The sequence below is a fragment of the Schistocerca piceifrons genome, chromosome 7 (assembly GCF_021461385.2).
Source record: "Schistocerca piceifrons isolate TAMUIC-IGC-003096 chromosome 7, iqSchPice1.1, whole genome shotgun sequence".
Taxonomy (NCBI): Eukaryota; Metazoa; Arthropoda; class Insecta; order Orthoptera; family Acrididae; genus Schistocerca; species Schistocerca piceifrons.
Window position 1 is genome coordinate 395,092,097 of NC_060144.1, and position 26,464 is coordinate 395,118,560.

A 26,464-nucleotide genomic window follows, 5' to 3' on the forward strand; every position below is an offset into this window, starting at 1 on the left:
CAAGGAACTCAGCAGATGCTATACAATTTAAGGTTTAGCCAGTTGCCAGTCGCTAATATTGAAGGAAACAGGTTCGTCTAAGGACTGGTTACATACAATATACACTCCTGGAAATTGAAATAAGAACACCGTGAATTCATTGTCCCAGGAAGGGGAAACTTTATTGACACATTCCTGGGGTCAGATACATCACATGATTACACTGACAGAATCACAGGCACATAGACACAGGCAACAGAGCATGCACAATGTCGGCACTAGTACAGTGTATATCCACCTTTCGCAGCAATGCAGGCTGCTATTCTCCCATGGAGACGATCGTAGAGATGCTGGATGTAGTCCCGTGGAACGGCTTGCCATGCCATTTCCACCTGGCGCCTCAGTTGGACCAGCGTTCGTGCTGGACGTGCAGACCGCGTGAGACGACGCTTCATCCAGTCCCAAACATGCTCAATGGGGGACTGATCCGGAGATCTTGCTGGCCAGGGTAGTTGACTTACACCTTCTAGAGCACGTTGGGTGGCACGCGATACATGCGGACGTGCATTGTCCTGTTGGAACAGCAAGTTCCCTTGCCGGTCTAGGAATGGTAGAACGATGGGTTCGATGACGGTTTGGATGTACCGTGCACTATTCAGTGTCCCCTCGACGATCACCAGTGGTGTACGGCCAGTGCAGGAGATCGCTCCCCACACCATGATGCCGGGTGTTGGCCCTGTGTGCCTCGGTCGTATGCAGTCCTGATTGTGGCGCTCACCTCCACGGCGCCAAACACGCATACGACCATCATTGGCACCAAGGCAGAAGCGACTCTCATCGCTGAAGACGACACGTCTCCATTCGTCCCTCCATTCACGCCTGTCGCGACACCACTGGAGGCGGGCTGCACGATGTTGGGGCGTGAGCGGAAGACGGCCTAACGGTGTGCGGGACCGTAGCCCAGCTTCATGGAGACGGTTGCGAATGGTCCTCGCCGATACCCCAGGAGCAACAGTGTCCCTAATTTGCTGGGAAGTGGCGGTGCGGTCCCCTACGGCACTGCGTAGGATCCTACGGTCTTGGCGTGCATCCGTGCGTCGCTGCGGTCCGGTCCCAGGTCGACGGGCACGTGCATCTTCCGCCGACCACTGGCGACAACATCGATGTACTGTGGAGACCTCACGCCCCACGTGTTGAGCAATTCGGCGGTACGTCCACCCGGCCTCCCGCATGCCCACTATACGCCCTCGCTCAAAGTCCGTCAACTGCACATACGGTTCACGCCCACGCTGTCGCGGCATGCTACCAGTGTTAAAGACTGCGATGGAGCTCCGTATGCCACGGCAAACTGGCTGACACTGACGGCGGCGGTGCACAAATGCTGCGCAGCTAGCGCCATTCGACCGTCAACACCGCGGTTCCTGGTGTGTCCGCTGTGCCGTGCGTGTGATCATTGCTTCTACAGCCCTGTCGCAGTGTCCGGAGCAAGTATGGTGGGTCTGACACACCGGTGTCAATGTGTTCTTTTTTCCATTTCCAGGAGTGTATATTTATATATCTACCAGCTTAACCCGCCTTGGCGGAAGGAAGATAAATACTAAACTTTGGAAGGCGGTATGTGAACAACTCCCGGTAGTGGCCAGGTTATTAAGCATTGCTAGGCCTAGACCTCGGATGACATTTTACTCCCCGCCAAGGCCGAGGCACAATCGAAGGTTTTTGCACGAATCACAAAGACATTGCAATAACTCTGAAATATAGAAACACTCGGCAGAACCTTTGACTCGATATATGGGTAAGCGTCTAAAGAAACACGTTACACTACTGAAAAATTCACAACTTTGACCTTAAGCATTTTACAAATGGACAAATGCAGGCTTTGAATATACAAACATAAAATCATGTGGTTACAAGAAACACAGAGCACTAGTAAAACTACCGAGAAAGCTTTCAAATAACGGCCACCATTTAACTAGGCCAACTGAATTCTTCCACACCATCTTAAAGTTCGACTATGAGAGTCTCACCATAATAATAAAATTGAAATGCCTCTGAGTGCGTCGGTCAACAAAACACAATTACGACCACTTACTCATATCACGTACACAATACGAAGGAGCTGCTTCACCGCTGCACTTCAAATATCGTTCTCCAAGCTGCCCATGTCATCAAAACGCGCGACCAACTTCACACCACAACGTATAACGGTCATCACGCTCGTTCGGCAGCCGTTGACACTCGTCTCCCAGCGAATGTCACGAATTCTCGAGGGTTAGCCGGCGAAGGCTAACAACCAACTCGCTTCGCCCGGCAACCCGGAAGATAAGACACGCGAAAAGCAAAGGTAGCGTAGCTCAACCACCATCGATCTCAACGAAACATAAACAAAACAACACTGGCGCCAGCTCACCACGGCTCAATAACCTTCTTCATCCCTCTCCAAATCGAAGCTTCTGTTGTGTCGGAAACGACTTCGTCCTCTAAGGTACACTAACACCTAATATTCCTTGAAATATTCCTCCATTGAAACTGGAGCTTTGCACTTGAATTTTGCGCTCAATTGCGGTCTGCGCTCGCCATGTTCACAAGTGACTACTTTTCTCTCACAGCGGCGGTGGTGCTGGCGTTCTTCATCAGCTGGGCGCCCTTCCACATGCAGAGGCTGATGTACATCTACGGGCGAGATGCACCCAACTTCGAGGAGATCAACGAGGTGATGTACTACGTGACGGGCTGCTTCTACTACTTCTCGGCCACCATTAACCCCATCCTGTACAACGTCATGTCAGCCAAGTACCGCAACGCCTTCCTGCAGACCCTGTGTGGGCGCCAGAAGTCCCGTCCAGGTGGGCGAGGCGAACAGTCCAGCTTCCGCGAGAACACGGTAGTCGGGTAAGCATGAGCACATCTGCCGGGTTTCAGTTCTCTGAGAACAGGAAGACACGTAGAATCTTTCAAAGCACTCTTTTTCATGTTATATTTTCATCTTTGAGAAACACTTTGTGTTATTGTCCAACCAGTAGCCTTAGGCTTAACTTTAGGGTAGGCTGAGCGCAACCATTCGGGACTTTTGCAGTTGCTCGTGACGTACAGATATTGTGGTATGTGCTGGAATACGGGTACTAGTAAATATATCGGAAAACACTGAATATTTTCATTACTTTAATTTTCGTTGTGAAACTGGTGATGATCTAATGATCTTTAGCACAACCTGATATGCAGGTTACATTAAAAGATGGTGGTGTCATTGTCAGCTGAAAAATTGAAGGCATAGTTCGTTATTACAATAGAAATTCTATGAATATACACTACTGGCCATAAAAATTGCTAGAACAAGAAGAAAAGCAACTGATAAACGGGTATTCATTGGACAAATATTTTATACTAGAACTGACATGTGATTACGTTTTCTCGCAATTTGGGTGCATAGATCCTGAGAAATCCGTACCTAGAACAACCACCTCTGGCCGTAATAACGGTCTTGATATGCCTGGGCATTGAGTCAAACAGAGCTTAGATGGCGTGTACAGGTACAGCTGCTCATGCAGCTTCAACACGATACCACAGTTCATCAAGAGTAGTGACTGGCGTATTGTGACGAGTCCGTTGCTCGGCCACTATTGATCAGACGTTTTCAATTGGGGAGAGATGTGGAGAATATGCAGGCCAGGGTAGCTGTCGAACATTTTCTGTATCCACAAAGGCCCGTACAGGACCTGCAACATGCGGTCGTGCATTATTCTGCTGAAATGAAGGGTTTCGCAGGGATCGAATGATGGGTAGAGCCACGGGTTGTAACACATCTGAAATGTAGCGTCCTCTGTTCAAAGCGCCATCAATGCGAACAAGAGGTGACCGAGACGTGTAACCAATGGCTACCCATACCATCACGGCGGGTGATACGCCAGTATGGCGATGACGAATACACGCTTCCAATGTGCGTTCACCGCGATGTCGCCAAACGCGGATGCGACCATCGTGATGCTGTAAACAAAACCTGGATTCATCCGAAAAAATGACGTTGAGCCATTCGTGCACCCAGGTTCGTCGCTGAGTACCCCATCGCAGGCACTCCTGTCTGTGATGAAGCGTCAAGGATAACCGCAGCCATTGTCTCCGAGCTGATAGTCCATGCTGCAGCAAGCGTCGTCGAACTGTTCGTGCAGTTGGTTGTTGTCTGGCAAACGTCTCCATGTGTTGACTTAGGGATCGAGACGTGGCTGCATGATCCGTTACGGCAGTGCGGATAAGATGCCTGTCATCTCTACTTCTAGTTCTACGAGGGGCCGGGGGGGGGGGGGGGGGGGCGAATTTGATTTCCAGTACTGCCTGGGACTTTTCGTAGGTAGGAGGGCTGGACCTCAGCACACTCAGCCTCGTGATGCCAGATGAGTTGCTTCCTAAACGAGCGATAGCGGCACCTAGGTAGAAACTTCGACGACGGCCGGGAGTACGATGTGCTGACCCCGTCCCCTCAAAAACACGTCCGCTGATGAATGCTGAGGATGACACGGCGGTCGGTTGACAGCCGCACCTTCTTCATATACAGGGTGTTACAAAAAGGTACGGCCAAGCTTTCAGGAAACATTTCTCACGCACAAAGAAAGGAAATATGTTATGTGGACATGTGTCCGGAAACGCTTACTTTCCATGTTAGAGCTCATTTTATTACTTCTCTTCAAATCACATTAATCATGAAATGGAAACACACAGCAACAGAACGTACCAGCGTGACTTCAAACACTTTGTTACAGCAAATGTTCAAATTGTCCAACGTTAGTGAGGATACATGCATCCACCCTCCGTCGCATGGAATCCCTGATGCGCTGAAGCAGCCCTGGAGAATACCGTATTGTATCACAGCCGTCCACAATACGAGCACAAAGAGTCTCTACATTTGGTACCGGGGTTGTGTAGACAAGAGCTTTCAAATGCCGTCATAAATGAAAGTCAAGAGGATTGAGATCAGGAGAGCGTGGAGGCCATGGAACTGGTTGCCTCTACCAATCCATCAGTCACCGAATCTGTTGTTGAGAAGCGTACGAACACTTCGACTGAAATGTGCAGGGGCTCCATCGTGCATGAACCACATGTTGTGTCGTACTTGTAAAGGCACATGTTCTAGCAGCACAGGTAGAGTATCCCGTATGTAATCATGATAACGTGCTCCATTGAGCGTAGGTGGAAGAACATGGGGCTCAATCAAGTCATCACCGACAATGCCTGCCCAAACGTTCACAGAAAATCTGTGTTGATGACGTGATTGCACAATTGCGTGCGGATTCTCGTCAGCCCACACATGTCGATTGTGAAAATTTACAATTTGATCACGTTGGAATGAAGCCTCATCCGTAAAGAGCACATTTGCACTGAAATGAGGATTGACATTTTGTTGGATGAACCATTCGCAGAAGTGTACCCGTGGAGGCCAATCAGCTGCAGACAGTGCCTGCACATGCTGTACATGGTACGGAAACAACTGGTTCTCCCGTAGCACTCTCCATGCAGTGACGTGGTCAACGTTACCATGTACAGCAGCAACTTCTCTGACGCTGACATTAGGGTTATCGTCAACTGCACGAAGAATTGCCTCGTCCATTGCAGGTGTCCTCGTCGTTCTAGGTCTTCCCCAGTCGCGAGTCAGAAGCTGGAATGTTCCGTGCTCCCTAAGACGCCGATCAATTGCTTCGAACGTCTTCCAGTCAGGACACCTTCGTTCTGGAAATCTGTCTCGATATAAAAGTACCGCGCCACGGCTATTGGCCCGTGCTAATCCATACATCAAATGGACATCTTCCAACTTCGCATTTGTAAACATTGCACTGACTGCAAAACCACGTTCGTGATGAACACTAACCTGTTGATGCTACGTATTGATGTGCTTGATGCTAGTACTGTAGAGCAATGAGTCGCATGTCAACACAAGCAAAGAAGTCAACATTACCTTCTTTCAATTGGGCCAACAGGCGGTGAATCGAGGAAGTACAGCACATAGTGACGAAACTAAAATGAGCTCTAACATGGAAATTAAGCGTTTCCGGACACATGTCCACATAACATATTTTCTTTATTTGTGTGTGAGGAATGTTTCCTGAAAGTTTGGCCTTACCTTTTTCTAACACCCTGTATACGTTTATAATTCCGTTATACTACACATGCCATATTTCGATAAGTAATCTATGTACCACAGTATTAGTGCGTCGTGGATCAAAGAAGGTGGATGGTAAATGCAGCTTCATTAACTCCTGATTTTGTTCGTGAGGTTTCGACTCCTACAGGGAAGATTTTGTCAGAAGCTATGTTGAATCTATTTCAGTTTCTTCGGTCTTTAAGTTTAGTAAATCTATTATGTCGGAAGGATTGCAGGTGGATAAAAGAAGATAAGGATGTTCGAATAAACTGTGCTGCATAGGTGACTTATTGAGTAATATTATGTTCTTTAGTTAACTGAAGAAAGCTGGAATGTACCACAAAAAATAAGGTGAAATATCAGTTCACTTATAATTGCAAGTAGTGGGAAATGATTACAAAACCATACGAAAGATCATGATAGCAGAACAAATAAAAACAAAAAGAGCGGTACAGCCGTGCGGAATGGCCGCGTGCTTTGAGGCGCCGTGTCACGGACTGCGCGGCCCCTCCCACCGGAGGTTCGAGTCCTCCCTGTGGCATGGGTGTGTGTGCTGTTCTTAGCATAAGTTAGTTTAAGTTAGTTTATCTAGTGTGTAAGTATATGGACCGATGACCTCAGATGTTTTGTCCCTTAGAAATTCGCACACATTTCAGCACTTTTAGAGGTAGAAAGAACAATTAACACTGAAATAGCATTATTGAAATTCACTACGGCAGTCTAAAAAATAGATAAACAAACCTTTGAATCAAAAATGAGTTGTGATTGTTGTGTTTGGAAAGGCACATGTGTGTCTATGTGATTAATCATTTCCCAGTAGCAAGATGACAAGAAATTTTTGTCGGAGGAAGAAGTCATTCATATATGAGAACTGGATGACTTCATTTCTTAAGTGTCAGAATGAAGATGGCGAAAGAGTCTAACATTCAGGGGATGGATTGGTAATCGTAGTGATGCCCAAGCACAGATTAAGGTAGGAAGTCGTGCATGCTCTTCGTAATGGAATCATCCTGCCGAACACCTTAAACTATTTATGGAGAATGCAGAAAAGAAAAATTAGGTGACCAGACGGCGATTCCAACAGACGTCTTCCCGAAAACGAAATCAGTTTCTTACGATACAGCCCTTAGGGCCGTTAATCAACACGAGTTGATGCGAAGCCATCAGACCTGTTGTAATCATTAGGTATAAACTATTAGAATGACATGATTCAGAGCCATTGGATCATAAATAATATGCTGAAGGGACTACTGTGCTGTTATAGATGATTTAATAATAAAGCTTTGCCCAGAAAATCTCCTAACGGAACTGAGTATAAGTTGTGACTTCCTATGCACCCTGTGTGGTTCTTTAGTGGATGCAGGAGCGAGCACCAGTTGCCTTTTATGAGCAACGATTTCAGATATTAATTTCTGTACATCTAATACCAATAACTGAAAGTAACACATAGCTTTGTTACTGAATCTGCGCCGTCAGTTGCTAATTGTACAACTGAATGTAAAAATATCTACAGATACAAAAGGTTTATGAAATTGTCACTCTTCAGTACAATGTCTACTCAGAATCTGTGGAGGCCTGGCCAATATGAAAGTCTGTAAATGTTATTCAGTTGCCAAACAAACAGAATGGGCTCAGTGCATGAATGTTCTAACTTAGTGCACCCGCCACTGGGATCTACACATAGAGGATGCTTGCATCTCGTTGGCAGCGGCGTAACCGTTCGTGGCAGCGCTCTCGCGCCGCCATGGCGGCTGTAGGAAACACGACTGTGCAAATGGCGGTGTGCGTATTTGAAAGTGCGGCCACCCGGATAGCAGCCGATGCCGCAGTATAATGTTATGACAAGTTGGTAAATGTCCAAAATCACTTAACTACTTAATTTAATGTAATTGAAACAGATGTTAGCATTCTTCAGCTTAAGCGGTAAGACGTACGGTAGATCTAGCTCAATTCAACGTCCATTGCCTGCACTGGCCTTAGAAACGGGATTTCTTTCTCTGAATAATGCAAGTTCATTATTCATTAATTATTGTACAAAGATATGGAGTGTAAATTAAAACAGATACAAAATTTCCTGACTATGCGAGCTTATAGCAGAGTGACATTTTGGGCAAGGTATACCCTTCACTTCTCCTGGCTGTACACGAAACAGAGGATAGCCGACAACAAAACGAACAGCAACAGCTAATACGTTTGCTGCCACGTTTAGTGACTCTGGAAAGGGAATCTATTTTCCGCGCCAAAAAAAAAAAAAAAAAAAAAAAAAAAATGTTCAGCGTGGAAAGACACAGGTAATTGAGAACTGAAATTTGTTGACACGTTACTTCAGCCTCCAGAATATAAGAGTCATATAGCGCCAGATGCTAGCTTGTGGAGTATATGGCACTTACCAGCTTGCTTGGAACAGCCTAAACTAGGATTACTTGCGTCTCTGGAAAGCACAGACCGCTTTTGTTTTGGGACTGGTTTACCTACAGTGAGCAAACTCGTCAACGCTGCGCCAGGTTTGCAACAGTGAGGTATTATCTGACGTCCTTTCATCTGCAGGTGACGTTGTTTTTCCAATGAAATGAATACTTAACGTACACAACAGTCAGCAGTGAGCGTATGAGAATACCTAAGGACTTTCAAGAACTCAGAGACCATTAAATATTTTCGGCAGATCACTGTACTGGAAACATGCTGAAAACATGATTGTCAAAACTATTTACCATTACTGATTACTGAACGGACCCTACTACTAAAAGACACTGTTGCCAATAGAAGCCGAAGGATGCGATACTACCAGAATGATACTCCGCGGCACTGAATTAGGCCATACACAACATTCCAGTAGAATGAATTATTGCTATGCAGTGGATCGTGCACTGACACGAAACTTCCTGGCGGATTAAAACTGTGTGCCGGACGGGTGAGGGATGACATGATTTACTGGCGGAAGTAAATCTATGAGGTTGGGTCGCGAGTTGTGCTCGGGTAGTACAGTTGGCAGAGCACTTGCCTGCGAAAAGCGAAGGTCCTGAGTTAGAGCCCAGGTCAGCCACACAGTTATCATCTGCCAGGAAGTTGTAAAATTTGAGTAATGGGATGAATGCAGCACGATTCATCGCGGCAGTCCCTGAGATATTCGTAGTCGTCCAGCGTCATAGCTTGGGACATTTTTGTACTATGTTTAACGATTTTTTGCATTTACGACTCATTGGTGTTACTATCTGAATAGCTGGTCACCAGACTTCTTGACGTCATAAGAATCATTCAGAAAATGACATTTCCTGAGTTATGGAAAGGTTATATCACTCATTTATTTCGAAATAATAGCCTTTTAGCGAATCTGAGCTTTTCTCGTACAGAGAGGTTATTTAAGAAAAGAAGGCTCTTCGAAGTTAGGCTCAGTTTTCAATTCATAATTATATTTCTTTACAGTTATTGAAGTACTTCATGTAGGCCCTTGTGGCCGAGTGGCTCTAGGCGCTTCAGCCCGGACCCGCGCGACTGCTCTGGCCGCAGTTTCCTAGTGCGAAAGTTTCAACCCGTTCGGAGCGATGCTCCAAACGTCTTATTTCCTTTTTTTTGTGAGCCTACACCTTTTCGAGAGGTTCATATTTCTTTGATAACAACAATTTCCTTTGATATATAGGTCTTTTATTTTGTGCAGTACTTGTTATTAGCTTTTTCTCCCATGTTTCTACTTTATTCTCCTTCTGAGACAGCTGACATCCTCACGAGTATGTGTTTCCACTCGGTCAGTATCCCATGTTCAGAACATGACTGAATAACGTTAAAAAACGCAGAAAACTACCAACATAAGGTATTGGGAATGTTTCCTATATATTTTCTAAGGATGACAGTGAGACCTATACTCCTTGACTATCCCTCGTCAGCTTTCACACAATGTTCACCTAACAAGTGTGATTTTATTGCCACCCAGATTGTCCCAAGTCGTTCATTTTTACATTTAAGGCCCTGGTCTCCATCGTTTGCCTCCAGTTACATACTCTGTATAGCGATGTTACCACCATAGTCCTGACATTCACTTCATCGATAAGCATTTCTCTTAAAAATTAATTATACAGCGTTTTTGAAGATGGTCCCATTGTACCGTGGAATGTACCTCTGTCAAAACGAGAAATCATTTTCTCAGGCATAAGGTCGAAAGCACTTGAGATACAAGAATTACTACTTGTGCCGACAAGGACACAACTCAATAAGCGATGTTATCTTGCTGTTGACGTTCACTGTTAATTTCTTGTTGGTTGTAGTTGTGTCTGTATTTAGACTTCTGGCTATAGCTTACGAGCTTAGAGCATGCTGGAATAGCTGTGGGTGAGCAACTTCTGTTAAACAGTGCAGCAAAAACCAGTCCTAAGTTGCAAATTTTACTTTTCCTTATTCACTCGATGACTAATTTTGGGTCGAAACACAGTTTCAGTTCATCGTAACAAATACATAAATGGTATTTCTGAAGATGTGAAAAGCACGTTTCTTTTTAAAATGTGAAATGAACATTTACAGCACATAAGATAACCTATGTTACAATGATTTGAAAATGGGTCTCGGCCCGAAACCAGTCATCGAATGAATCACAAAAGCAAAATTTGCAAACGTAAAATGAAGAACAAACCGCCTTAAGTCCCAATTGCGTTTATTTACTGCAGTATGCATGTAGAGCTCTGGAGGCTCATCTTCAGGTGCATTTTAGTGATTTACATCAGGTGTTTTAGTTGTTTGCCTCTTGATATTACATTTTTGTGTTACAACATGGTGTATTGTATATATAAGTATAACAGCGTTTATAATATGAAAATAACTTACAGTTTAACATTGCATGAGTTCTGCTATTGTTGTGCGGTTGGTATACACAATATACATCTTTAATTTTGCAGTACATCCTGGGATATATAAATAGTTACACACTTTTTCGCACAATGTAGTAGCAGAACGTAAACATGCCAAAGATTCTCGTTCATACTGATGTTCTACTTCTAAATATAATCGATTTTCTTGTTTCACAGAAGATAATATGATATAATATTATTAGTACACAGGTATTATTAAAATAATTATTTGGCCCCATGTTGTAGTTTGTCAGCTGTTTGTACTGACAAAAAATAGCTAACTTATTCAAAAAAACCAATATTGAAATATCTTTCTCCATAAACCGCAAAGTTGGATACCACTTACCTCCCAAGTGATCAGTCCAATAACACAACACAGTGGAAGATATAAATTACAGTGCAACAAATGCCCTGCGTTTTACATAGGAAAAACTGGAAGAGCCTTCAACACACACGGTATAAAAAACACACCGATTCCTTTCGACCAAACCATTTTGAAAAATCTACAATAGCTAACCACATGTATGTTAATAAACACAGACTTGACGTCATCCACAACAGCCTAATTGTACTTCACACAGAATCCAACAGTAAATAACTTAATCTACTAGAACAGTTACAAATAATGTTACACAAAGAAAAATATTCCGAAAATTTTTTGAATGAACAAACAGAGATTAACAGCCACAATTTTTTCTACACCTGTAAAAGTTTATTTTTTTCCTGAGGATTCAAATCTATAATAGTACAAGCAGCTGACAACCTACAACATGGTGCCAAATAATTGTTTTAATACTAATAATACTATATCATATTATCTTCTGTGAAACAAGAAAATCGATTATATTTAGAAGTAGAACATCTGTATGAACGAGAATCTTTGGCATGTTTACGTTCTGCTACGACGTTGTGCGAAAAAGTGTGTGACTATGTATATATCCCAGTATGTACTGCAAAATTAAAGATGTATTTTGTGTATACAAACTGCACAACAGTAGCATACATCATACAAAGTTGAACTGTAAGTTATTTTCATATTATTAACGCTGTTATATCTACAATATATCATGTTGTAACACAAAAATGTAATATCGACAGGCAAACAACTAAAAAACCTGATGTAAAGGACTAAAATGCACCTGAAGATGAGCCTCTAGAGCTTGAAATGCATAGTGCAGTAAATAAACGCAATTGTGACTGAAGGCGGCTTGTTCTTCATTTTACGAAAGTAAAACAGTCGCGGACGAAACACTGAAAAACAATGGATAAAATTAAAATTTGCAACTTTGGACTGGGTTTTCGTTCCACTGTGACTCTCTTGTCTGACATGCTATTTACAACAGTCTTCTACAGAGGCCGGGAGAAAATGGAAACACTGCGAAAAATACATACGTTGACATAGCTCAGTTGCTTGCCAATCCTACAGGTTACACTGTTTTGTATGACAAAGAGCGGCACTTGTGAAACCACCTCAGTATTCGCAAGTGTCATTCGTGATCAGGACAGTATTCTATGTAGTTGTGAATGCATAATGTCGGAGCTAAGTGAATTCGGCCATGGACAAATCGTTGGTGCTCTTTTGCCTGCCACCGGTTTTCCTTTAAAGTATCAGGCATGCTACTGCACTGTTTTGGGTGCTCCCATATTTTTCTCCAACCTTTCTTCTTCACTTACTAAGTATTTATCTTGTTTTGAAGCTGTCATGGTTTCACATCGAGATTATTGATCTGTGAAATGTGAATAACGTACTCAGTGAAACAGAGTCCTTCTACCTTACGTGAGAAATAGCAAATATGATATTCTGTTACACTTTAGTCAACGACGTTGGTGACTGGTAACTTGTCATGTATACTGCGAAAAAGTCTTAAATATTTAACGCCGCATACGATTTAAAAAGAAGGTTGTTCTCGCGAATTGCAGTCACGATATACACTAAGGGGAGCCAGTACATTCCGACCACTGCCCACCACGAGACCGAATGCCACATTTTAGCGTTATGGGCACGTAATGCGCTGACGGTGGACCCGCCAGTATAAAATAAGGCAAGGAATATTGAGTAGTCGGTAGAGGAGCGTTGTTCCGTTAGAAAAGCTCAGTCATGTCGCACATGAACCAGTCATTGTATGTCACATGAGTAACAAATACAGCAGGGAAAGCACAGCCCTTCTAAATCTGCCCAAGTCGACTGTTGGTGATGTAATTGGGAAGCGGAAACGAGAACGAACAATAACATTAATTAAGCCCATGCAGACCTAACGTGTTGATTGGAGGGACCGTCGAGCACTGCGCAGGGCGACTGTAAAAAGTCGCATTAAATCCCCGAAAGCAATCACTCGTGTGTAATTCCTTCAATCCAGCTAGCACAAGAGCTGTGCGTGGGGTGTTAACAGGAGTGGGTTATAATGACCGAGGAGCTTCTCGTAAGTTATACGTTTCTATAGTCGGTGACAAGTTATGCTTAATATGATGTTAAGAGTGAAACCACTGGACAACTGGAAACGATTAATTTGGAATGGTGATACCCTGTGGCAAGCGGTGGATGGGGCTGCATTTTGTTTATCAACGATCCTAATCTTATGTTTGTCACTGTTCTCAGTAGTTCATCTTTCTTCAGTTTACTCTCAATCCTTATTCTATACTCATCACATGGTTCATTCCAGTCAGCAGATCATGCAAGTCTTCTTCACTTTCACTCAGGATAGCAATGTTAGCAGCGAATCATATCACTGACATCATTTCACCTTGAATTTTAATTCCGCTCCTAGACTTTTCTTCTATTTCTTTCATTGCTTCTTCGATGTAAAGACTGAACCATAGGGATGAAAGACTACATTCCTGACTTACACCCTTTTTAATTCGAGCACTTTGTTCTTGCTCGTCCACTCCTATTGTTCCCTTTGGTACATGTTGTATATTACCCTCTTTCCTTGTAGTTTACCCATATTTTACTCAGAACTTTGAACATCTCCCTCTGTTTTGCGTTGTCGAACGCTTTCTCCGGGTCGAGAAATCCTATGAACGTCTCTTGATTTTTCTTTTGTCTTACTTCCATTGTAAGCCGTAACGTCAGAACTGCCTCTCTGGAACCTTTTCTGGATCATAACCAAACTGATCGTTATCTAACGCCATGCTTAATTATCTTTCCCATTCTTTTATTATGTTATTCTTGCCAGAAACTGGGTTGCACGAGCTGTTAAGCTGATTATGCGATCGTTTTCGCACTTGTAAGCTCTTGCAATTCTCGGAAGTATGTGGGTGATAGTTTTCCGAAAGTCAGATTGTACATCGCCAGACTCAATATTCTACGCCATAACATAAATATTTGTTTTGTGGACACTTCCATTAATGATTTAGAAACTGTAATGGAATGTTGTCTCTCCTTTCTGCCTCATTTTATCGTAAGTCTTCCAAAGCTCTTTTAAACCCTGACTCTAATCCAGGATCCCCTATCCCTTCTAGTTCGACTTCTATTCCTTCCTCTAGCACGTCAACACACAGATCTCCCCCCCCCCCCCCGCCCCCTCTGATAGAGGCCTTCAGTGTGTACTCTTCCCACCTATCAGTTCTCACCCCTGCATTTGACAGTGGAATGTCCATTGCAATCTTAATTTTAGCGCCCTTGCTTTTAATTTCAACGAATGGATTTTGACTTTTCTATATGCTGAGTCAGTCCCTTCGACAGTCATTTCTTTCCAATTCCTCCGCATTTTTCATGGAGCCGTTTCGCTTTATTTTCCTTACACTTCTTATGTATTTCATTCCAAAGTGAGCTGGGTTTTTGTATTCCTGAATGTATCTGAACATTCTTGTACCTCCTTGATTCATCGATGAACTGGTGTACTTCTTCTGCTGTAACCGTCTTTATATTTATGTTTTTCTTTCGAGCTTCCGTGATTGATCTTTTTAGAGATGATCACTCCTCTTCAACTGAACCGCCAAGTCAGATATTTATCATCGCTGTGTCCATAGTCTTGTAGAACTTCAAGCGTATCTCTTCATTCCTTAGCGCTTTCGTATCCCACTTCTTTGCGCCATGATTCTTCCTGACTAATCTCTTGGCCCTGGTTTCCCTTACTACTAAGTTATGATCTGACTCTACATCGGATCATGGGTATGCCCTACAATTCAGTACCTGATAACCGAATCTCGGCCCTACCATGATGTAATCTAATTGGTATCTTCCCGTATCTCACGGCCTTTTCCAAGTATACCTCCTCGTCCTGTGATTTTTGAACGGAGCATTCGCTATTCCTAGCTGAAATTTATTATAGAAATCGATTAGTTTTCCTCCTCTCTCATTCATAGTCCCAAGCCCATATACTCGCTTAACCATTATTCTGCTCCTTTCCCTTCAACCGCATTCCAATCCCCCATAACTACTACATTTTGATCTTCCTGTACGTACTGAAGTACTCGTTCAGTACCCTCATATTATCTCTACGTCTTCCGTCTTCATGCATATTATCGTTGACGGTGTTGGTTTGCTGTCGATTCCGATGAGAACAATCTTATTACTGAACTCTTCACAGTAGCTCACATTCTGCCCTACCCTGCTATTTATAAGGAATTCTACATCTACATCTACATTTATACTCCGCAAGCCACCCAACGGTGTGTGGCGGAGGGCACTTTACGTGCCGCTGTCATTACGTCCGTTTCCTGTTCTAGTCGCTTATGGTTCACGGGAAGAACGATTGCCGGAAACCCTCCGTGCGCGCTCAAATCTCTCTAATGTTACATTCGTGATCTCCTCCGGATGTATAAGTAGGGGGAAGCAATATATTCGATACCTCATCCAGAAACGCACCCTCTCGAAACCTGGGCAGCAAGGTTCACCGCGATGCAGAGCGCCTCTCTTGCAGAGCCTGCCAATTGAGTTTGCTAAATATCTCCGTAACGCTATCACGCTTAACAAATAACCCTGTGACGAAACGCGCCGCTCTTCTTTGGGTCTTCTCTATCTCCTCTGTCAACCCGACCTTTTACGGATCGCACACTGATGAGCAATACTCAAATATACTACTGAAGTATTCCACTCCCATTATATCTTTTTCTTTTGCTGTTGGTACTATCAGTAACTCGTCTGACCAGAAATTATTGTCTTCTTTGAATTTCACTTCACCGATCCTCGCAATATCTAGATTGAGCATCAGCCTTTCCCTTTTCAGATGTTCTAGTTTCCCTTCCATGCTGATTTCTGCACGTGGTGCCCCTGCATAGGTATTTGGAATCGATTTCCAATACTGAACTGAGCATCAGCATTCCAGAAACAAACACGCATTCGATATAAGATGATCAACATGGTATCCAAGATTCGGGAAAGGCTCGTACCAGAGCCAAACATTACGATTATCTCTGTAAACATTGAAGGTTCATCAACGTGTAAAGGAGAGCTAATACACAACCTTTCTTACACACAAAATACGATCTATTATGCGTCCGCGAAACACACAGAGACATTCATTTGCGATTCCCTAAGATTCCAGGAATGAAACTGGTGGCTGAAAGACCTCAAGGCAAATATGGCAATGCCATCTTTGCCAAACCCGATCTCCAGATTCTCACGACTTCCATCACAGAGCAAAATAATATTGATATCGTTACTGTGGAAGTTAGTAAGCTTGTGATTTCCTCTGTTTACGAGCCATCTTATGAAGCATTCTTATTTAATCCTCCTGCCAATTTCAACAGCCTGAAGCCATCTGTAATTGTTGATGACTTCAACAGTCACAGCACTGTTTGGGGCTACTCTCAGAATGATCCAAAAGGAGATGCCGTACTAGAATGGGCAGAACTGCATCAACTATCTTTGATCCACGATAATAAACTTCCTCCGTCTTTCAATAGTGCTAGATGGCAACGTGAATGCAACCCTGATCTTATTTTTGTGAGTGAGAAATTGGTGGAACAAAGTATCAAATCATCAAATCTGTTTGTACACCAATTCCTCACACACACATCAATTATGTGTCAGTTGGTACCAGCAATCCGCCCACACACCGTGCCCTGCAGGCGAAGGTACAATTTCAAGAAGGCAACCTGACGAACATTCTCCACAATGCGTGATGAAAGGATTACAAACATGGATCCCTTTCCTTAGGGGTATGAAGAGTTTCTGGATGTAGTCCAGTACTGCTCAAGAAAAACTATTCCTAGAGGCTGCAATACCAGTTACATTCAAGGACGTACCTCCTAAACATCCACTTTATTGAAAGAATACAAAGAATTATTCAAAAACGACCCTTTCAATGATGAAACTATCGCTAGCGGGCAGCGTGTCATTTCCTCCATTTCTGAACCCAAACGCAACCAATGGAATAAACTAATAGAAGAGTTGGACATGGGAAGAAACAGTTACAAAGCCTGGAGTTAACTTAGGCATGTCAGTTCAAAAATGGTTGAAATGGCTCTGAGCACTATGGGACTTAACATCTATGGTCATCAGTCCCCTAGAACTCAGAACTACTTAAACCTAACTAACCAAAGGACATCACACAACACCCAGTCATCACGAGGCAGAGAAAATCCCTGACCCCGCCGGGAATCGAACCCGGGAACCCGGGCGTGGGAAGCGAGAACGCTACCGCACGACCACGAGCTGCGGACGCACGTCAGTAAAAGTACAACAAAGTCCTCACTACATAGTAACTTTTCTGCAAATCAAATTGCAAGTCAGCTCGTGGAGAACGGCGAACCAAGTAAATTTAGATTTGGACCCAAACAAAAAGCCTAAAAACTGATGTGTCAGGAAAAAAGCAAACTTTCTTACCATCTTACAATGGAAGATCTGAATAGAGCACTGAATAAATGCAAAACTGGGCAATGCAGCAGGTATGGATGACATCCGCATTGAACAACTTAAGAGATTTGGTCCTGCCAGTAAGCAATGGCTCTTGGACTTATTCAACACTAGCATCAGCTACTGAAAAATCCCTAAATTGCGGTGAAAATCCAGAGTTATGGCAATATTCAAGCCTGGCAAGAACGCAAGTGATCCCAAGAGCTACCGACAAATCTCCTTATGTGTCATTTATATAAAATCTTGGAAAGATTGATTCTGGGCGTACTATCTGATGTGGCAGAACCATGGCTCAAATCAGAACAAGCCGGATTTCGACCAGGGAGAAGCTGTACTTCACAAGTACTTCACCTAACAAAGTATATAGAAGACGGCTATGAAAACGACAAAGTCACTGGTGTAGCTCTTATTGACTTGACATCAGCCTATGGTACTGTTAACCAGCGTACATTGCCAAAATAAAGTGCTTAACGTAACTGAGGATTACAAACTCACCTAAATGATTGCGTGCTTTCTTCAGAACGGAAGCTTTTTGTTGAATTTCAAGGTCAGTGGAGCAGATGGAGGAATGTAAAGAACAGCCTTCCACAAGGGAGTGTGCCAGCTCCTATACTTTTTAACTTCTACACAAATGATCAGCCCAGCCTGCAAGGGACAAAGAGATTTATTTGTGCTGATTATGTCACTCTATCAGTTGAAGGAGCATCTTTTGAACATGTTGAAGAGAAGCTCTCGCATTCTCTAGAATTCTAAGAGGCTATTACCAAGACAACCAGCTAAAGCCAAATCCAGCAGAAACACAGATTTGTAACATCTTAGGAATCGACATGCACTAAGGAAATTGTAGGTGTTCTGGGAAGGTAAGCAATTAGAACACTGCTTCTCCCCCAAATATCTTGGATTAACCCTTCATCGAGCACTTACCTACAGAATACATTGCTTGAACACCAAACGGAAGGTATCTGCAAGCAACAACATTCTCCTTAAAATATCGGGTATACCCTGGAGGACGCATCCTCGCATCTTAAGAACTTCTGCTGTAGCTATTTGTTATTCAGCTGCAGAATATACTTGCCCTGTGTGGTCGGGATCTAGACATACTAAACAAGCGGATATCGCCTTGAATGAAACCATCAGACACATTACGATATGTCTGAGACCTACAACACTTGATAAAGATTGTTGTCTAGCGGGCATCCCATCTCCAGATATCCGTCGTGAATGTGCATCCCGACCAGAAAAGTCTAAGGCATTGAATCTCAAGACCCACGCACTACACTGGTATCAGCCAGCAGTACCAAGGCTCAAGTCAAGGAAAAGCTTTCTCCGTTCTACTGTAAGTCTCACTGAACCACCTTCCAACTTCATAGTCAACTCATGACGTTCCAAATCCTGCCACCTTGCAGGGTGGATGATCCCGACCGAAAGCCTCCCATCAGGCCACGAAGAAAGCTGGTCAATATGGAAGACGCTCAACAGGCTGCGTTCTGGAGTTGGAAGAACGAAGACCAACGTGGAAAAAGTGGAGATTTGCCTGCGACTCCACAGCATGTGAATGTGGTGAAGAACAGACAATGAGTCATCGTCTTGTCTGCAGCCTATGCCCAACGTCATGCACGCCAAAGAATGTCATCGATGCCTCCAAGGAAGTATGCGAAGTTGCTGCATACTGGTCACGCCGCATTTAATTGTAATTGTAATGCTTATATTACCATGTTTTGGTATTTATGTATAACTTGCACACTATAATGTGTTTTTGTGACACTATTAAATAAATAAACCATGCTCAAACTTCTGACATTCCAACCCCGACACGTAGAACGTTACCCTTTCGTTGGTTATTCAGTATTTTTCTCATGGTGAGCTCCCCCTTTGCAGTCCCTTCACGGAGATCGGAATTGGGATCTACTACTGAACCTTTTGCTAATGGAGCAATCATCATGACACTTTTTCAGTAATAGGCGGCATGTCCTGTGGATATACATTATGTCTATCCCGTTGATCGATGCTGGTTCATCCGTCTTTTAGGGGTGGTTTGCCTTAAAGCTTTGTCCTGACCTCTGCCTTCTTTGACAAGACCGTTGGCAGAAGGATGGTGACAACTTATGCTTTTATAGGAATCCACCATGAATGGTATTTGTTTAGGTATAGCCTGTATGTAAAAGGTATTTTTTTCTACTTTTGATTACTACTTTCTGTATAAGAATATGGGAGAGCTTTGTATAAAATTATCCTTTATGACCTATATTAAATCTGACTAGTATGAACATTTTAAAATCCAGATCAAGCCTGGAGCGGTAGACAGTTCTAGGCTGTAAGGTAAGCTAGATATTGTTGGTCATTGGCTCTGATTTAACGTCGTTACTCTGTTATTGACAGTAGAGAGGCATTAAATATGTTAGAAATTTTTCATTCCCCGTCTTGTGGCACGCGACAGAATCAGCATCGTAAATATCTGGAAGTGACAACTATATGAGATAAACAGATAATTATAAACGTAGACCAGTATTACTGTTACTCTGTATTAAACCCACCGCATACCGATGCAAGTGTTTGAATTTCTATTCATAATTACTTGTAAATTAATAATCAAGGTTCATTATCGGTTTACCGTATCTGACTAATAATTAATCCATTAAAAAAGACCTCTTACGACTTTCATCGAAATGATTTTCTCTCTCTACGAGTAATTCCGGCTTCAAATTTCTATTCAGCGGCATACTAAATGTTGCAGAATCCCACTTGGCAGTGCTGATCGTCATTGACAGAAGTTCTGGATCTTGAGTTTTGTACTGGGCATTGGATATGTCATTGTCAGTGTCCTTACAGGACGTATATACAGCCACTTCCACGAACAAAATGTTGTCAAAAAATGGTTCAAATGGCTCTGAGCACTATGGGACTTAACTTCTGAGGTCATCAGTTCCCTATAACTTAGAACTACTTAAACCTAAATAACCTAACGACATCATACACATCCATGCCAGAGGCAGGATTCGAACCTGCGACCGTAGCGGTCGCGCGGTTCCAAACTGTAGCGCCTAGAACCGATCGGCCACTCCAACCGACAAAATTTTGTCAGTTGACCGCAGTCTCGACTGCACTAGGGTAATCCTCATCAGAATAAAAAGTTACGGGGAACACCTAAAAATATAATGACAAGGATTACTTCCATAAATTACGTACCAACATAAATATACTTACATGTAATCACACCATGGTTTAAGATGTCTGAGCAAAAGTGTTCTCGTTAAAGAGACATGTCATAGGAATAACAACTAAAATGTAAAAGTATACCATGATTGTCAACCACGTAAAATACTCCTGGAATATAATGACACCCGCAATGTCGCTTAGGACCAAGAGCGGCATAACACAGCCGCTACTGTCAGACTAAACAGCTAACACACGGAGGCAGCCACGAGGTGGACACGAAAACAGATTCGTGCCATCTAGCAGGAAGTAATCGAAATACAGGCTACCTAGGAGCAAATGAGGCATTGCAAGGACAGTTTTAAAACATTGGTGGTAGCAAATAGGAACCGGTGTTTGAAAGTTACAACATAACGTAACATTCTCTTTTTTACAAAGAAAATACGATTCAGGTAATATACAGAGAAAACATAAGATTGGAAGGAAAAATGATGTTTAGGAGGTTACACTGAGGAGAGAATCACCGTTCTGACAATTTTAACTTGCTGCTCTACATCATGAAAAAAGTTTTTATTGCGTAGTTGCAACTGTTCGTTAAGAATAGGACCGTCCTTCAGAGTGAGGTGTTTAAAAGTTTGTAACTCTTCTAATGTTAAGCCTAAGGCCTTTTTTCTCTGAGTGCAAGATCTGGACGTCTTTTACATCTTTAGGATTGTACCCTGTTTAGGATTATGTCCTGTGGTAAATAAATGAACGGCGAAAGTTTAATTATGAACATTGGTGCCTTTTTTTCTAGAGGGTGTTCCTTGAATTTATCGAAGTAGCTCGGCCTGTTTGCCCTATGTAGTTGGCAGCACAACTGTCGAAAATAATTTTATAAACAACAGAAGTTTCCAGAGAGGAAAGCGTAGGTTTCCAGTTATGTGTGATATAATTTTTAAAGGATTATTAGTGGAAAAAGCTATTATAGAGTTATACTTATTTTGAAACAGATGCTGTATTTTGTAAGAAACTGGACCCAGAAATGGTATAGAGACAAAATTTTTATTTTCATTAGGTTCATTATTGGAAATGCCCAGGGTGTTGGTTATCTTGTTGAATTTACTACTAAAAATATTATCTACCATTGAACATTCATAGCCATTATTGTCTGCAATAGTTTTAATCAGACTGATTTCAAATTTGAAATTTTCACCAGAGAGGGGGATGGAGATGGCTTTATGGACAGCTGAATAGAAAAAGGATTCCTAATGAGAATGTGGGTGTACTGAAGTGAAAGGTATCATTTGATCAGAACTGGTTTCTTTACGGCAGATATTAAAGCTAATTATGTCGTGTAGTGTCGTAAGAGTGAGGTATAGAAAGTTAAACTGCCGGAACTCATTTTCAAGTTCACAAATAAAAGAAATATTTTCTTGAAACCCGTTAAAAATTTTGAAAAGTCGATTATACCGTCGTTAGGCCCTTTGTAAAGGATCACGAAGTCGTCGATGAATCTAGTGTATGAATGAATGCCCACAGCTGACGCTGAGAAATTACTGAAAAATTTAACTTCTAAGGAATTAATGATCACATCTGCAAGGGTACTTGCTATGGGGTCGTAAGACCATCTAATTGCTGATATGGCTTTCCATTGAACTACATATAATTGTATTTCACTACTATACGAATTAAATTCATAAAATCGTTGATTCACTCGTCAGATAAGTCCTTCTTTGAATGAACGTAATTTTTTCTACTATGTTTAAGGTTACAAGTGGTGGCACGTTTGTGTGGAGATTTTTAATGTCAAAAGAAAGTAATTTCGAATCTCTGTCACAGTGAACCCTCTAATTTTATTAAATAAACCTTGAATGTAGGACACAGAATAATTATTATGGAAAACGAACAATTTTTGCAATATGTCTTGCAAGAATTTGGCTAAGTCGTGATAGACACTGTTCATACTATTAGAAATCGGGCGGATCGGATGGTCTTTTTTATTGACTTCAAACTGAGCTCATAACTTAGACGGTTCAAGGTTCATGTTTATTAACTGCTTTTCTGAAGAGGCTTAAGAAGATATTTGGCATCAAGAAAATTATCTAGTACTTTTTGGTGTGATAACTGAGGCAAGACAGCATACATTAAGCCTTTCCCCAGTAATGACATCTCAAATTTTGTAAAATTAATATCAGTCTTATTTAAAACACTTTCATAGAATTTATGATCACTTTTTTTAATACTATACAGGCAGAAGGCATTGCTGTTTGCTTCTTTTGTTTTCCTGTCTAATGAGAACGTTTTCTCTACAAATGTCCTAGCTTTCGTTAATGTGGAACCAAAAATCATCAATTTCAATATTATACTGTAAATTAAGAATTTTTCTTAATTGTATTTACAAATAATAAGCTTTTTCATTTAAAGCATCCTTCTTAGTATACAGGACACTTACTTTTTCAGGTATGATTTTTTGCACTAGACGTTTGAAAGTATTTGGCTATTTTTTGCACTAACTAAAGTTCAGATAACAGTTCACGTAATTAGGTTCAAATCCCCTCGCTTCATATTGTTTATTAAAATTAATATCCATATCTATGTTCAGAATTTTCATTTTCAAGTCTTTCTATTTCGTAATTGCCTTAGATTCCCAGGCAGGTAGGAATCTTGAAATGTTAAACATTTGATTGGCTGTGATCCAGCAACCGTTCGCCATTTAATTACAGGGCGCATTTACAGTCGTTTAGGTTTGCACTAAATTTTGTTTGTTCGATTATTTCCTGCTAGATGGCGAGAATCTATTTCCGTGTCCACCTCGTAGCTGCCTCGGTGTGTTAGCCGTTTAGTCTGACAGTAGCGGCTGTGTCATACCGCTCTTGGTCATAAGCGACTTTGCGGTTGTCATTGTATTCCATGGAGTATTTTGTCTAGTGTACAATCGTACTTAGCTGAGTGGTCAGCGCGCCCGGTTTCGATTCCCGGCTGGGTCGGAGATTTTCTCCGCTCATGGACTGGGTGTTGTGTTGTCTTAATCATCATCATTTCATCCACATCGACGCACAAGTCGCCAAAGTGGCGTTAAATCGAAAGACTAGCACCCGGCGAACGGTCTACCTGACGGGAGGCCCTAGCCACACGATGTTTACATTTTATTTATATATTTATTTATTTAACCTGATCAGATTAGGGCCATCAGGCCCTCTCTTACATCGGACCAGTGTTCCACACATGCAGCATTTCACACATCAGAGTTACATCATGAACATAGTTTAAATGAGAAAATTAGCTTACTCTAGTGACAATATGAATAAAAAGTACATCTATGTAAGTGTATAATATATCAGTCCATGTCATTATACTTACAGGTGTTCCATACAATTTTTTATTCTGACGAAGATTGCCCTAGTGCAATCGAAACCGTGGTCAGTTGACAAAATTTCGTTCAACCGAAGTGGGTGAATATACGTCCTGTAATTCAAAAGCGTATGGTTGCTGCATCATAGCAAATCAAATGTTTAAAATTTCGTTGTCAGTATGTAACTATTTCCTTATAATGCGTATTTTAATATCTCCGTACGTGTCTCTCGCTTCTACGCTACGTGTCCCAGGAACCGCACAGTTAGAAATAACTTTGATTGCCTGTTTACAAATTATTACACCTATTACTGCACACTCGGCATGATCCGTTACTTCTCAATAAGACTGTAACATTCACCAATGATTAAAATGTGGCATGTTGAGTAACTTGCTAGACCTTAATGCAGTGTTCTGAAAATGTTGCCTCAAGAAAACGTATAACAATTGTTGAAGTAGGCCGTAGGCCACTGGGGTCACTTTTTTGAAACACCATAATTGTATCCCACTACGACACAGGAATTTTAAATGTGGTTCAAAGATGGCTTAAACATTTCTCTGTAATAATGCAAGAGGATGGAACCCTGCGACGTCACTCGAACAAGTGACGTTTCAAACCGCAAGGGGCCGACAAAAGCAAAAAGAAGGCCGCAGCTCAGAAGTTTACGTGAGTTGTGTGGTAGGTTAATGATGTCACAATTGCCCCAAATTTCAGGGCAGTTCTGCTTGACAATACCGTGGATGTGTCACACTATGGGAAGGTCATCACATACCCACTTACCAATATTTCACCCTTTCTTTTGACACCTCTATGACTCCCAGGGTTGAAAACACGCAGTTTTCTGTTGGGTGGCTGAGGAAAACAGACACAAATCGCCGCTCTGAACCGACACGTAAAGTCATCAGTGTAACCAGCCCTTCTATTGGGCCGTTGATTCCCACACATTTAGGAAAACCGTAGTTCGCTTTGAGATGACCAGTAAGAGTGTGCTGCTGACCTCCCTCCCCCAAGACGATTCAACCCTTCTCTAAACACATCGTTGGCGTTCTACTCCACTGAACGTGGTCTGACTTATTTGAACGAACCCAATTTTTGCTCTAATATACAGGATGTAACCATAAGGGAATGTTCAAAACCAGTCAGCGATAGCTGAACGTTATCGGAAGCAGCAAAGAATGTTTATGGATTTTGAACTATGCTCTTTCTCACCCTCGTGTGGAGGGCGCAGAAAGTGTGAAACATTTATACGTGAGTGAATAAAACAGCAAAGCGTCTCGTAACCCTCCACCCTCCCAGTTTGACATCACCCTCATTGCCACTCGCCCACCTTTGTTGGCCACTAGAAATGTACATCTAAATGGAAGTAGACACCCATTCAGCTGAGTGGCTCTCCAATGCTGCTCTAGCGCCTGAAGGCAGGTAACCCTCTCGACACTCCTGAAATTCAGCACACCCTCAAGCAGGAGCTAGAGCGCTGGACAAAAATAAAAACTAAAGCACATAGTGACTTGGCCTCACTATTGTGAAATTACAGTTCCCTAATCTTTCCGCTGCATCAGGAACTGGCTGAAAATGAGATAACATAAATGGCTCATTTCACAACTGTTCTGTGCAAAAGATACTATGTCTTTTGACGGCTTAGCTATCCGGAGTTGCCGGCCGCGGTGGCCGTGCCGTTCTAGGCGCTTTATTTCGGAACCGCGAGACTGCTACGGTCGCAGGTTCGAATCCTGCCTCGGGCATGGATGTGTGTGATGTCCTTAGGCTAGCTAGGTTTAAGTAGTTCTACGTTCTAGGGGACTGATGACCTCAGATGTTAAGTCCCATAGCGCTCAGAGCCATTTGAACCATATCCGAAGTTCCCACTTCAGTCACTTTCATTTCTAGCCAAACCCTAAACATGCCATGAATTTCTACGAAATCTGTGACAACGATTAGGTGTGGTCGCCTTGTAAGCTATATTTCATTTAGAGAGGAGACCGTAACTGCTGTCCCTGAAGAACGATGAAAATATGCTGTTGCATTCTGAAACACAATGACCTAGTACACAACATTTTCTGCTCCAGAATTTCTATAAATTTCAGATGAAGCCATTGACCGCCTCACCCCGTACAATGCAGTTGTTCCCTCTCTGTGATTAACGATATTATTATGCTGATGCAAAAACAGGTCCAGATCCGTAATGTTGCAACAGGGGAATGATTATGCTTGTAGGGCATAAATATGAAAGCAGG

General features: G+C 42.4%; 1 protein-coding gene across 1 annotated transcript in view; it reads left to right on the plus strand.

Annotated features, from left to right (window-relative positions):
• LOC124805169 (neuropeptides capa receptor-like) overlaps positions 1-26,464 on the plus strand; it is a gene marked incomplete at its 3' end in the record, with an annotated part of 1,111,251 nt that overhangs the window by 1,056,327 nt on the left and 28,460 nt on the right. Inside the window, exon 6 of the mRNA XM_047265654.1 lies at positions 2,589-2,871. Within this exon, the coding sequence (XP_047121610.1) occupies positions 2,589-2,871 (283 nt within the window). The remainder of the gene's footprint in view (positions 1-2,588; positions 2,872-26,464) is intronic.